The 14,392-nt window shown below is 49.5% G+C and overlaps 1 protein-coding gene and 1 pseudogene across 5 annotated transcripts in view; both read right to left on the minus strand.

The window, feature by feature from the left end:
* Positions 1–921: 921 nt before the first annotated feature.
* TULP3 (TUB like protein 3) overlaps positions 922–14,392 on the minus strand; it is a 42,948-nt gene continuing 29,477 nt past the window's right edge. For all 5 annotated transcript variants that reach the window (XM_030834700.2, XM_030834702.2, XM_060306459.1 and 2 more), the window contains 7 exons: positions 9,604–9,737; positions 9,031–9,228; positions 6,354–6,466; positions 5,956–6,070; positions 3,973–4,071; positions 3,437–3,608; positions 922–2,877 (listed from right to left, as the gene is read on the minus strand). In XM_030834700.2, coding sequence (XP_030690560.1) covers positions 2,744–2,877; positions 3,437–3,608; positions 3,973–4,071; positions 5,956–6,070; positions 6,354–6,466; positions 9,031–9,228; positions 9,604–9,737 — 965 coding nt within the window. In that variant the 3' untranslated portion in view covers positions 922–2,743. The remainder of the gene's footprint in view (positions 2,878–3,436; positions 3,609–3,972; positions 4,072–5,955; positions 6,071–6,353; positions 6,467–9,030; positions 9,229–9,603; positions 9,738–14,392) is intronic.
* LOC138842834 (small ribosomal subunit protein uS5-like) lies at positions 6,462–7,382 on the minus strand (annotated as a pseudogene).

Below are 14,392 nucleotides of genomic sequence, written 5' to 3' on the forward strand. Positions count from 1 at the left end.
CTGTCTAAAGGAAGGGATATTGGGAATTCCCTGGCGGTCCGGTGATTAGGGCCCCGCACTCCCAATGCAGGGGGCATGGGTTCGATCCCTGACTGGGGAACTAACATCCCACAAGCCAAAAAAGAGAAAGAAACAGAAAGGAAGGGAACTGATTCTCATTCATTCCTTTTTCTCACCTACTAACCTTCTAATCAAAAAGAGCTTTTTGCAGTCCTGTTGCTTAGACGTTGAAACACCACTTGCTGGTGTCTTTCGTATCAACGACCATTGATATTCCTGGCCACTGAAAAGTGTATAAAACTGTGTTGCAAATAACCTGTCTGGCCATAAAGAATCACGTGGAAGAGAAGCCAAGCCACAGAAATGAGACCGACTCCGGCTCTCGTCCTGCCCTTTGGGCTCTTCCCGCTTCCTTCCACGCCACTCGTCCATCCCCATGACACCCAGAGCAGGAAGGCCTCAGCAAGACTTGTGAACACACTTTTCTCGACTTGTCCGTATAGGGAAGCTTTAAATGTGAACACTTAGAGGTAAGACGTGGGGTCTCTGTCGCTATCAGGTATTTAATTTGCTCTGCGGCTGAATCAGGAAGCAACACCAATGCAGCTGACCCAGGAGGCTGACCGGTGCAGGAGGCTGCCCTCTGGCACCCCTGCTCAGCCTCAGCTCCGGCACCTGCCCAGGACACTCTCAGCATCGCACACACGTGAGTCTACAGTCTCCAGGACGCAGATCCCTGAGTCTGCAGACCCTGCTTACCTGGATGAAAACTTCGGTGACACCCACTTGGCTTCAAAGAACTGACTGGTTCGCTGCTGCCAAGCGATGGAATTATTGTGACAGAACAGGACGGTAGGAGGCATGCGAGGGACAGGAGTCTGAAAGAAGAATGGCAACACTCATGTTTTTATATAAATCCCTTTTATTTCTGTAGCGTACAAAAGGTATAAATATGATTCATGTGAAACCGGTCACCTGCACGATCAAGCAAGAAGGATGTGAAGCCGGGGTGTGTGTCTGCACCAGAGCGGGCAGGAGGAAGCAGGGCCAGATCCAGTCCCCCCCGGCCCCCCTTCCCCAGACACTGCATATTCTCCAACAGGAGACGAGTGAACAGCCTTCCATTTTCAGTGTCAGGCCGGTGGTCCCGCGCGCCTGGCGGGCACCTGATGAGTGAGGCACTTGAGGGGAAGCAGCCGTGTCAGGGCAGAGCGGGTGGGACTTACCCGTGGGGTGAGCCGCGGGTCTGCTCATCCCCCGGGTCTCTCTCCTTCCCGCTGCTATTTGATGTGGAGCAGGGATAGGAAGCAGGGACAGAAAGGAAGTCCACAGAAGGGACGGGACGAAGCGCAAGGCGCCGATGCCTGGCCCCAGGCTGGCAGACAGCTTGGCTGGCCACGAGGCCTGGGAGGTGACCGACGCCAATGCAGAGCTCGCGGTGTTCCTGGATCCTCAGGACTCGGATGCACGCGGAGGCCGGGAGCTAGCAGCAGAGCCGTGTGATTTGTGGGGAGAGGCTAACAATCGGAACGACTTAGCAAAACTCTTACAGTCTGTGAGGAAAAGTGACAGGACGTGATCCGCCAAGGATGAACCAGGCCTCAGGGGCTGATGACACTTAAGCCAAGAAGAGAGGCCCGAGCTCTGCCAGCCAGGCCCGGTCCTCACCGCTCCGGGCAGCGACAATGGCAAGTTGCACACACACTGTTCTCTCCCCTCCCACGCGGGCTGCAGGTGAGTCTGCACTAACGGCTCCACAGTAACCCAGCAGGGACGCACTCCTGGGCTGAAGGTGGTGAAGGCCTCTGTCAAATCCCTCAGTCGTAAGCAGACTAGGCCACCTCTAGAGGTTATGCTTGCAGCCCACCCTGCGATTAAGACAAGTACGCAAATTGCTCGCATCACTGATCACAAACTGGGCCAGAGCCACTCTGAGCCTGCAGCCAGCCAGCCGGCCCTCAGGGAAGGGGGACCGTGACACGGTGCCTCCCGAGCTGAGGGACGGTGGCTGGCTCTGGGGAACGGGCACCACACTCCCCCACAGAGACGGCAGAGAGGAGCGTTTCTCCCAGGGCCCCCCCCCACCATGGGTGAGGAATGATCACCAACGGTAAATGACACTCTGGAAACCACGGTGGCCAAAGCAAAGACAAGGCTACGTCACAGCGCATGAGGCCGGGTGCCGCTTCAGATCCGACCTACAGGCCTGCACTTCCTGGAGGCACCGTCCCCACTCAGGTGCTCTCATGACACGGCCGTTCTGGAAGATGGCCAAGCCCACAGGGGGCAGAGATACCCTACAGCCGGGACCGGCCTGCCGCCCACTTACAGAAAAACTCTGCACACCTGGAGACTAAAGGTAATTCAGGGAACGTCCCTCTCTGAAAAGTTCTGCAAAAAAAGCGACCCAAGTACTGAAGTGTGAGAAGCTGCCTCTGGCTGCAAGTCTCCAAGCACAGGATTCTGACCGCTGGGCGGCGCCTTCACAGTCACCGTGAGCTCTGGACAGGCTCTCACCCGAGTCAAGCTGTGACCCCGACCAGGGCCGTGAGACCCCGAGAAGGGTGTGTGTGTACAGATATGTGTACACACATGTATGTGCATCCGTGCACGGGTCCATACATACTCTCAGGGACCATTCCAAAAGGGGGCCTGTCACTCTCCGTGTCCTGGGCAAGCGCAAGAGCGGCGGCTACGTGCTCCAGAAGCTCTGCAGAGAGAAGGCCCAGCGCCTGCTCGGCCGTCATTCACAGGCCAGCTTGCTGTCGAAGCTGGAGAGCCCGATGGCAAAGGCCTGGAGCGCGCACAGCGGGTAGCAGTAGTCCAGGGTGAACACGTCGTCGGCCACACGTCCAAACTGCATGACTATGTAGTCAGCTAGAGGCAGAGAGAGATCGGGACGTCAGGAAGTAAGGAAGACATCCTCCAAATAGGTCTCTTTAAAATGGGAAACCCTTAGAAAGATGGAAAAAGGCCTGACCGAGAGTGCCTACCGAGCACGACCAAGGCTCTACTGCGACTCCACTCGGCTCCCTGCACGGACCAGCAGGAAAGGGCAAGTTGGGGGGCAGCGCAACCTCGGGGGGGGCCGGAAGGGCAAGGAGGGGCAGCACAAGCTCGGGGGAGCCGGAAGGGCAAGGGGGGGCAGCGCAACCTCGGGGGGGGGCCGGAAGGGCATGAACCTTTCCTGAGGAAGGGCCTCTGCCTCTGCCCCCCCGAGCAGCACCCCCAGGACTCCTCCGGTTGCCACAAGAGACCTCACACGCTCCTGCCCTCAACTCAGCGGCTCAGACGGCTGACTGCAAGACTGTAGCTCTGTCTTTCCGAGGAGGTCATTTCTTCCTTAAATCATGCTCTCCTGAGTATAACTTCCTACCAATGAAGGGCAATGCTCATTTCCGAATCCTGTCAGAACACCTCTCTTCCTGGGGCTTACGGTCATTTTCGTGGACTATCTGGAAGTTCTTCACAGAGGCCTGAGTGACCCGGCCGTGGAAGTTCAGGACGTAGGACTGGGTGTCATCGTTCCAGACGGGGGACTTGTTGTGCAGCTCGATCAAGTTCTCCATGGCTTTGTCCTGCCACTTTGAAAGCAGGCTCTCGCGGTCCTGTAGGAGAGGGGTGTGTGCTGAGGACCATCGCAAAGCGCTCACCCTCAAGGCTGCTGAGGCGGGAAGCAGAGCAGGGGCCTATTTCCTCCGTTTCAGCAAGTAAAGCAGAAACAGAGCCCAAGCTAAGCCGGCTTTGTTGGATTCTTATAGAATAACTAGCGTTTCTCTGTGCAGACCCAGTGGTTGCAAATCAACCACGTCAGCAACAGCACCTACCCCGAGGTCTGGAGGGCTGGCTCTCCTGAGGAAGAGTGGCCACTCCAGGCTGGGCTCGGGAGGAACCAACACTTTTCTATTCGTCTTGCCTGTGTCGCAGTCTTGTTGTTAGAGTCCTCTGTTGATGAAATATGCTCTTACTTACATTTCGTGGCTGAAACGGGATTCGTTCATGATTCATATTCATCCCTGGGATGATCACAGACATTTTCCTCGGGCCTTTAAATCCGAGTACATTTGTTTCCTGGAAGAGAGGGAAATAAACAGGAACTTGAAACAGAAACGAAGATGAGGCCTCATTCTTTTTTTCTTAATACCATGCACTGCCTTTCTATCGATCTACCTATCTATCTATTTATGGCTGCGTCTATCTATCTGTCTATCTATCTATCTATTTATTTATGGCTGCACTGGGTCTTCGTTGCTGTGCGTGGCTAGTGGGGGCTAGTGGGGGCTACTCTTTGTCGTGGTGTGTGGGCTTCTCATGGCGGTGGCTTCTCTTGTCGTGGAGCACAGGCTGTAGGCACACGGGCTTCAGTAGTTGTGGCACAAGGGCTCAGCAGTTGTGGCTCGCAGGCTCTACAGTGCAGGCTCAGTAGTTGCAGCGCATGGGCTCAGTAGTTGTGGCTCGCAGGCTCTAGAGCACAGGCTCAGTAGTTGTGGCGCATGGGCTTAGTTGCTCCGTGGCATGTGGGATCTTCGCGGACCAGGGATCGAACCTGTGTCCCCTGCATTGGCAGGCAGATTCTTAACCACTACGCCATCAGGGAAGCACACAAGACCTCATTCTTAACGCAAGGCCCTCCTGGGCATGTAAAACGGGGACAATATGGAGAGCGCTCAACACTATTCTATTACTTCACTGTAGTTAAACAAAGAGAGACGGAGAATCAAGCCCAGGAAAATAAGACTGTTTCCTCTTTTTAAACCTAATTTGAACATTTGAATTTAAAACACTCTCTAGGCTTGAAACCCTACTCTTACTCTTTAGCTTTAAGTGAAATTTCAGAAAATTATAAGCAAACTGTCCAATTTTGTCATCTTCAATAAATATATATTTCCCAGTGAGGACACGGCACTATATGATATAGAGTGAGAATTACAGTTTAAATTAAATAGGACCTGTATCTGGAGATAAAAAAAATCAAATGCCCGTCAAACCAGGCAGATTATATATGAATAAAATAACTACATTAAATACATGGATATATGTGTATTCATATACATACACACAAAGTCATGCACAGGTAAAATATTTAATTGATTCTGAAGCTAAGAGAAAACATCTATACATTATAAAGTGTTAAGTCAAATGATTCTCAGTCACTTAGATAAAATCTCATGGGAATCAAGTGATGAGATTAATTCCAACCGATGGAAAGCTGAGACTTTGGGATCAAAGGAACAACTGAGTCGGGTTAATTCCTTCTTGCTTCTTTGACTCCACAACTTCACATGCCCACTACGCGCCAGGTCCGTGTTCACGTGGACAGCAGTGAATGGGACTTTACAAACTGGTAGAGAAGGATGGTGCTGAAGAAGCAGTCTGGGGCACTAGAGAAAGCGCGGGGAACCGAGGGGAGCATCAAGCACATCTAGTGTCGGGAGAGACCCCTCTGCTGACGCTGGTGGACAGGCAGAGGCAAGGAGGGGCAGGGCAGGCTCTCAGGTGGGGCGCAGGGACGAGAGGAGCCGCTAGAATGACGGGAACGCACAGGAAGCGTGCCCCCGGGGAGCCGGAAGGGAAAGGTGCAGTGTCCAGGCTTGATTCTGGACTCAAGGGGCAGCCTGAGAGGATTTGGAGCAGGACAAGAGCAGCACGAGCTGGAGCTGGACCGCTCAGCAGCGGCTGTACAGGATGAACCAGGTCGAGAGGGCAGAAAGCAGAGACCGGCTTCCAATTTACGGTAACCGCTAGCCAACGGGTGAGGGGTAACAAAGGCCTGCGTTAACATGGCGGCATTGGGAAAAGAGAAGAGGAGATGAGTGAGGGCCGGCTGAAACAGTAAATACAGCTAAACCTGGCAATTCGTAAATAACTCGAGTATACAGAAACAAGCTTGGGAGGGGGACTGCAAGCCCAGGGCTGGGACGCCAGGAGGCTGAGGAAACGGGAGGCGGCACTCACGTAGCAGACGGCGGCCAGCTCCTGCCGCACACAGGCCTTTTCTACCAGACCCTGGGCCTTGGCCGGGCTGACACCATGGTCATAAACTGTAAACTTGGTCCCCATGAGGTTGGACCTAGAATCAAGAGAAAAAGCCACCACAATGATCTGTATTTTTCTCCCTTACAAACACAAGCTAGGAGAGGTATGGGACAGCCTCTCGGCCCACTCTCCAAAGGTCAAGGGGTCATCATCGCTTTCTCAAAGATCTAGCCTTAAAACAAGGAAGGGCCTTAGACTATTAACTTTATTTTTTTAGATGACATCGACCGGCTCATTGTAAAACCGATATGGACTGTTCTGAAACTACAGGAGTCAAACCACCAGAGGAGCAGGACAGGATGCAAGGCTGCTCTCACCTGAGTTTGCCAACATAACTTTCCCCCTCACGAGACAGATCTGTTGGGTCAGTGGAGATGAGGTAGTTGGATGTTTTGCTCTTTTTCCGCTTTCTACCTGCAAGAAGAAATATCTAGAAAAGGAAAAAAATTTTCAGTAAAAAATGCACTCAAGAGAACTGCCATGTTTGTCCTACCTATTTAGTTAGCAAATATTTAGCAACTGCCTATCGTGTACCAAGCAGTCCATCTCTGGGTCTTGTTTTTTAAAAAAACAGGTTTAATTCACTTTGACTTTTCTTGCAGAAAAACGATGTGGTGGCCACAGCTGGAGCCTGGGTCTCCCGCACGCAGACTTGGTGTGGGTCATTACAGGATGCTCAGTGAACCCGTGACAGGGACAGTCAGTGAACATGGTCTCCCTCCAGAGCTCGGGGGTGAGGCAGCCTAGGTCTTGGAGACAGCACAGAGGTGGCCTTGGCAAAGCTGCCCAGGGCAACGGTGCAACCCCTGGCCAAGGTGCAGCATCGTCCACGCCGGCCAGCACCAGCTTCTCGGGCACAGCGGCTGGGATGACGCCAGTATCCAAGGGCAGGATGAGAGGCACCGGCCCAGAGCCACAGTGGCTGGTCAGCCTGCAGGGATGGTCTGGGGCTGACCGATCCTGTTCCCCCAGTAGCCTCACCACATGAGGACTACGGAGAACTTGGCCAGAACGATGGCCTCACGATGGCAGTGGTGATCTCCTTGAAGCACTGAACACCCAGACCAGCATCTGTCCACTGCAATCCCCAATAGCAACAAATGCCTTGACCCTGGGCCGCAGGGCAGAAGGGGTTATGCTCGCATCATTGTCAAAACCTCATCCTTGAAGGAGGGATGCTTCCAGGGAAGAGTCAGTCGTCTCGGATTCCCGGATGGATGAGCAGAAGAGAAGGGTCTCCTCCAGAGCCCTGACCAGGCGGCCCAGATGGGTGAGGGGTAGCCAATCCTTGCCCCCGGCCCTGACCCCGCGAGCTCTGTGGCCTCGGGCCCCTGAGGGGCCTCCATGCCCTATCGTAGCACCAGTGTACCTGCCATTTGGGGTTCTCTGGGAGAAGACCAATCTCTGGGTCCTCATCACTTTTTCTAATCCTCATAATGCTTCTCAGAATTCACTATCAAGGTTTCCCTCCTGCACAATTTTTCTAAATTCACTAGCTTGATTCTCCATATCATTATTTACAACTTTATCCCTAAAGCCTCCAGTGACTTTTTTAAAAAGCTTCATCCAATTTCACGAGTAAGAGTCTTTCCACCTTTGGAAGAGGCAGGACCCTGGACCCTGTGCTTCCCATCCTCCCTCCAACGGCTTTCCTGATGCTTCTTGCTGCATTTTGTATGCTGTTGTTCTAAACTCCTGTGACTTCCGTGATGTGAGTACTGTCGTATTTATGCATCCTTCCCAGACACTCCTAGACTTGGACAATAATAAGGAAGCAGGAGAGGGCGGTAACTAAGGGGAGGGGGCACTTTGTAATCCAACAGATACAGGTTTCAATCTGGCTCTGCCACTTCTTAGTGTGTTCTGGGGCATTCCCTAAGCTGGGATAAGAAATCCTATCTTACAGCGTTGTCATAAGGGTTGTAGGTAATAATATACATAAAGCACTTAGCACACACCTGGTAATTGTAAACACTCAGTAGATAGTGGTTATAACAACATTAATATCTACTATCATCATCTCATTTCTAGGCTCTTTTTTTTTTTTTTTTTTTTTTGCGGTACGCGGGCCTCTCACTGCTGTGGCCTCTCCCGTTGCGGAGCACAGGCTCCGGACGCGCAGGCTCAGCGGCCATGGCTCACGGGCCCAGCCGCTCCGCGGCATGTGGGATCTTCCTGGACCGGGGCACGAACCCGTGTCCCCTCCATCGGCAGGCGGACTCTCAACCACTGCGCCACCAGGGAAGCCCACATTTCTAGGCTCTTAAAATCATCCACTTAGACCTGGTATTATAAAATACATTGTTCATTAGCAAGTATTAACTGCCTCAAATTTATGTATAAAGTAAATTAGAATTTCTAGGATGAAAAACAAGACATTCCACTTGCATGTTTTCTGTTTTTCCAATTCCTCCTATTCCCTAAACGCTTCTTTCTTCCACACTGTCATAATCAAAATCAAAATCAAAGAGCACATGGGAAACTCCCCGACCCCAAAAAAGGGATGGAGGTAAAAATAATTACATTCAAATAGTCTCTTCCATCTTCTTACCTTCTGGATAAAACTTTCTCTTTGCGGGGTGGGTAGGTTTTGACTATTAGACTATGACCTCTTTGAAGACAGTGAGAACACAGCACTTGGGAACTAGTAAGTACAACCTAGTTCCTGTCGAATACCGGTGCTCCTCCATCCCCACCCCCCATCGTAAGACCATCAACGACCCAGCCCACAGAACTCTTCCCTCCATCTCAAGATCTGTCTTAAGAACCACTTCTCAGGACTTCCCTGGTGGTCCAGTGGTTGCGAATCCACCTTCCAATGCAGGGGACGCAGGTTCGATCCCTGGTCGGGGAACTAAGATCCCACATGCCTCGGGGCAACTAAGCCCAGTGCCTCAACTACTGAGCCCACACACCCTGGAGCCCACGTGCCACAACTAAGACCTGACACAGCCCAAAAAAAAAAAAAAAAAAAAAAAGACCCACTTCTCATACCTTCCGATTTTCATCCTTTTCCAAGTGCATATAGTAGGTAGGGAAAAGGCCCCGATCCATTCCTTTTTTATCCCGAGTTATCCGACACTTCACTGTGACACCTCGAGGGGCAGGACTGTATGCGAAGCCCTCTAAATTCTCTATTTCTCCCAGCTGATTATCAGTGTGCTGGGCTGCAGTTCCGGAAGCTCCTGTATCCTGAAAGAACAGCCACATGTGAGCAGTAGGCGGCTGGGTCAGGAAACCTCATATTCTCTTTGAGAAACACTTAAAGGACAAAATAGCTTACTGATTCACCCATATGTCTCAGTCTTCTGACAAGGTAGGGAAGAACTCTGAGAGGTTAAATAGGTATACGAATACTGGGAGTAATGAAGCAGCAAAGTATGAAAATGGGATACGGCTTCACAGAAGCTGGTTCAAGACACAAGAAATTAGGGAGTCGTGTACTTTAAGTGTAACTTCCAGCTTAACTCTTTGAAGCAGCCTTCATCCAGTAATGGCATTTAAATTCCGGAGATGTTTAGGAAGCAGTGAAATTAGCTCAGAGGAGGAAGTTTCAGAGCTACATACTGTGGCTGGCTTCTGGCTGGATGCAGAACTGGGTCTCTCTGCCTCTGAAGAGGATGAATGAGATCTTAGTTTTTTCCCTTCTCCTTCCTCCCCATCAGTCTCCTCCTCATCAAAGTTCAAACTCCCTGAGATCCCTGGCAGAAAGGGAGAAACTGTCAAAAAGGACCAGAGACCTTTGAACCAAATATAATTTTAACTTCCTTGCTTAAAAATTCCAAGCTGTTCTGACTTAAAACATGGCTATTTAATCCAAATTTTGACAATTCTTCCTTCATATTCTCACCTAGATCCATCCCTTGTTTTCCCTTCCTGCTGTTCCCTTCCCTAATTTATCCTCTTTTGCAAATCATATATCTGATAAACAATTAATATCCAGAATATATAACTCAACAGCAACAAAAACAAACCCAATTCAAAAATGGGGGAAGAGGGCTTCCCTGGTGGCACAGTGGTTAAGAATCCACCTGCCAATGCAGGGGACACGGGTTCGAGCCCTAGTCCGGGAAGATCCCACATGCCGCGGAGCAACTAAGCCTGAGTGCCACAACTACTGAGCCTGCGCTCTAGAGCCCGCAAACCGCAACTACTGAGCCTGCGTGCCATAACTACTGAAGCCCGCGCTCCGCAACAAGAGAAGCCACCACAGTGAGAAGCCTGCACACCACAGCGAAGAGTGGGCCCCGCTCGCCACAACTAGAGAAAGCCTGTGCACAGCAACAAAGACCCAACACAGCCAAAAATAAATAAAAATAAATAATTTTTTTTAAAAAATGGGTAAAGGACTTGAACAGACATTTCTCCAAAGAAGATACATAAATGGCCAATAAGCACATGAAAAGATGCTCAACATCACTAGTCATTAGGGAAATGCAAATCAAAATCACAGTGAGAAACCAACTGACAATCACTGGGATGATTATTATAAAAAACAAAATCCAAAAAACAGAAAGTAAGTGTTGGTGAGGATGTGGAGAAACTGCTGGTGGCAAATGCAAAATTATGCAGCCACTGTAGAAAACAACATAGTGGTTCCTAAAAATATATATACAGAATTACCATATAATCCAGGAATTCCATTTCTGGGTGTACACCCAAAAGAACTGAAAGCAGAGGCTCAGACAGATACTTGAACAACCAATGTTCACAGCAGCATTATTCACAGTTTTCAAAAGGTGGAAACAACCCAAATACCCACCAACTGATGAATAAACAAACTGTTGTATATACATAAATAGAATGTTATTCAGCCTTAAAAAGGAATGCAATTCTGACACAGGCTACAACATGAATGAATCTTAAAGACATTATGCTAAGTGAAATAAGCTAGACACAGAAAGGACAAATACCTTATGATTCTACTTCTGTGAGGCCTAGAATAGTCAAATTCATGGAGACAGAAAGTATAACAGAGGTTGCCAGGAGCTGCGGGTGGGGCGGGGGACGGGGAGTTGGTGTTTGATGGGGACAGAGTCTCAGTCTGGGAAGATGAGAAGGTTCTGGAGATGACGGTGGTGATGGCTGCACAACAACGTGAATGTACCTAATGCCACTGAGCTGTGCACTTACGAACGGTTAAAATGGTAAACGCTACACACACTTTCCCGCAATAGATGTCTCTATCAGTTACTTCTTTGTTTTCCTACATCTTTTTCATGGTTAGTCTTGTGAACTAATTTGAGTTGGGAATGTTGTTGTTGTTGTTGTTGTTTTGCAGTATGCGGGCCTCTCACTGTTGTGGCCTCTCCCATTGCGGAGCACAGGCTCCGGACGCACAGGCTCAGCGGCCATGGCTCACGGGCCCAGCCACTCCGCGGCACGTGGGATCTTCCCGGACCGGGGCACGAACCCGTGTCCCCTGCATCGGCAGGCGGACTCTCAACCACTGCGCCACCAGGGAAGCCCCCGAGTTGGGAATGTTTGAAGTACTACCACCTTGGACCTTTTAAAGAAAACTTCAAACTATCTGATTAAAAACTATTTTTCATTTTATCCTCACATTTATATGAGTTTGAGGAGGAGGGACTGGCAAGTCTTATTTTTTGTTTTGTCTCTTGCTTGTTTATGGGACACAAAGTGTGCTGTGTGTTATAAAAGAAGCACGACACTCAGATTTACACGTGCGAGGATGATGCTCCAGGAGAAGCACTTCTGCCCAGGAGAAAGGGGCAGAGCTATGGGCGAGGCCCACCTCGCTGTTCTCTGAGGTCTACAAGGTAAAGCCACCCCTCATACAATAGCTGGAAGAGCCCCCAAGTCACACATGAAGGAGACTGAACAACAAGCAGTGCTGCCCACATTCATCCACCTCAGAGGAGGGACAATGATGGTCTGTTTTACATAGTTCACAAAATAAATGGTATCAAGTTTTTCCCAAGGACACCCAAGGATAAGACTAAGGCTAGTTAAAAAATTAATCTCAAGTGAAAACATATGTCCATACAAAAACTTATGCGTAACTATTTATAGCAGCATTATTCATAATAGCCAGAGTGGGAACAACCCAAATGCCCATCAACTGATAAAGGGAGGAACAAAACGTGGCTTATCCATACAAGGGACTGTGATCCAACGACAGAAAAGAACGAAGCACTGACACAGGCTACAACGTGGATGAACTCTGAAAACATGACGCTAAGTGAAAGCCAGGCATAAAGGGCCACACAGTGTATGACTGATTCTGTTTATACGAAACACCAGAATAGGCAAATCTGCAGACAGAAAGTAGACTGGCGGCTGCCCAGGGATGGGGAGTTGGAGGGAAATGGGAAGTGACTGCTAACAGGTATGAAGTTTCTCTGGCGTCAGACAACATTCTAAAATTGATTGTGCTGATGGCTGCAGACCTCTGTGAATATACTAACGAACCAATCAATTGTTCACTTTACATGGGTGAATTGTACGGTGTGTGAATTATATCTCAATAAAGCTATTATTTTAAAAATTCTTTGGTTTGTGAAGGATATTTCTTTCTTTTTTCTTTCCTAAAACGTTAACTTTTGGGGACGGGTAGCAAAACGCATAAAACTCTAGGGATCTCACTCTCATGTGGATACTCAGGCCTACGTTTTCTTCTTTTTTTTTTTAAATTGAAGTATAGGTGATTTACAATGTTAGTACTATGCTTTCAAATGCCATATTTGTACCAAGAACTCAGTTCATGTGAATACATGTTTTAAGATGGAGATCAAGGATTTCTCCCAAACTTGTAAGACAAGCAAACTGGATCCCCACTTGAGGAACGTTATCTTCCAAACTGACACTTCTTAAGTCTTAGTCAAGAGAGCACTTCATGGCTTCTATGGTCCAGATGCAACTTGTTCAGACTCAAAAAGGCATTAACCCATCTGGTCCTGAAAGGCCAATTCTGAGAAAGAACACAGCGGTCATTTAACAGGGCAGAGTACAAGGGACAGCTTGGTATTTACAGTAAGGGATCAAGAGCTAGACTAAGACTCAGAAAATCTAGGTCTGCCGCTATTCAGCTCGATGACCTGGGGTAAGTAATCTAGCTTTTGGTTAAACTGAGAGTTCTCCTTGCTCTGGCTCCTCCACATCTTTCACTGTCTCTTGTTATAATAACGATAGGAAAGTAACAGAATTACCACGGCCACATTCATGTTACAGACAGGGAAACTGAGGCAGAGAAAAGTTGTGCTGCTTTCCCCTTTACCAGCCAGAGGTGGCAGAGCTGAGACTCCAAACCACGCTGGCTGGCCCCAGAGCTGAGCTCTAAAGCACGCCACACCCTGCCCCAGTTTCCGCAAATACATCATGCTCTATACACCTGATGCCTCTGCTAACGTCATTTCTTCTGCCCAAGTTTGCCACCTAACCAACTAGCGGTGTGATCCAGAACGAATTACTTAGCCTTTCTGAGAGCCAATTTTCTTACATGTGAAAAGGAGAGGCTGACACGTGTAACCCCTCACAGTACTGTCACAAATACTGAGATAAGGTATGTCAAGTGCCTGACAAGCAAAAGACATTCACAGTGTCAGTCTCCAGCCACTCCTGGGCTGACAGCTGTGCACAGGAGCACACGCACCCCTCACGCCTCAGCTTAGTCGCCACCTCCTTCCCTGTGGTTCTTGTCCCTCTCACTGCCCCGCAGTGGAGTTGTATTTCTCCTGCTTTCTACTCTATACACCAAAATACAGCTCGAGATCAGGCCATCAGCCAAACTATCTCATTAGCCTTCCTGCTTCCAGACTTGCCCACTCCAATTCATTCTTCATAGTGCAGATTAATTTTTCTACAGCCCAAATCTGCTATCATTCCACCTTAAAATCCCACATAGGTTCCTGTTACTCTTCACAGGAAGTCCACACCCTAGCTCGGCCTGTAACACCCAATGTAATCGGAGCCCGCCCACCCCTCCAGCCCACGTCTCTCCAGGCCCCTTCCCACCTGTCACCTCGCGCTCCGCACTCCAGCCCTTCTGAGCTGCCAGCTCGTCTTCCCGCATCACACTCTGGCTTAGATGTCACCTCTGGATCAACTCTGGTTGGGCACCCCTCTCCACACTCCCTTGGCTATTTAGGTCCATGAAGCCTCAATTTAGGTGCACGAAGCCTCAATCAGAATAATTGCTCCATGAGGGCAGGAACCTCGTTCACAATTGTATCCTAAGTGCCTAGAACAAGGCCTGATATATAGCGTATCCTCAATCGTGTTTTCTAAATGAATGAATATACGAATCCATTTGAATGTGCATCTATCCTGCCAGTCTGTGGTAGAACCTCCTGACTCACATATCCCAGTACCCAGCAATGCCTATGACAAAGCAGGT

This window comes from Globicephala melas, chromosome 10 (assembly GCF_963455315.2).
Source record: "Globicephala melas chromosome 10, mGloMel1.2, whole genome shotgun sequence".
NCBI classification, from domain to species: Eukaryota; Metazoa; Chordata; class Mammalia; order Artiodactyla; family Delphinidae; genus Globicephala; species Globicephala melas.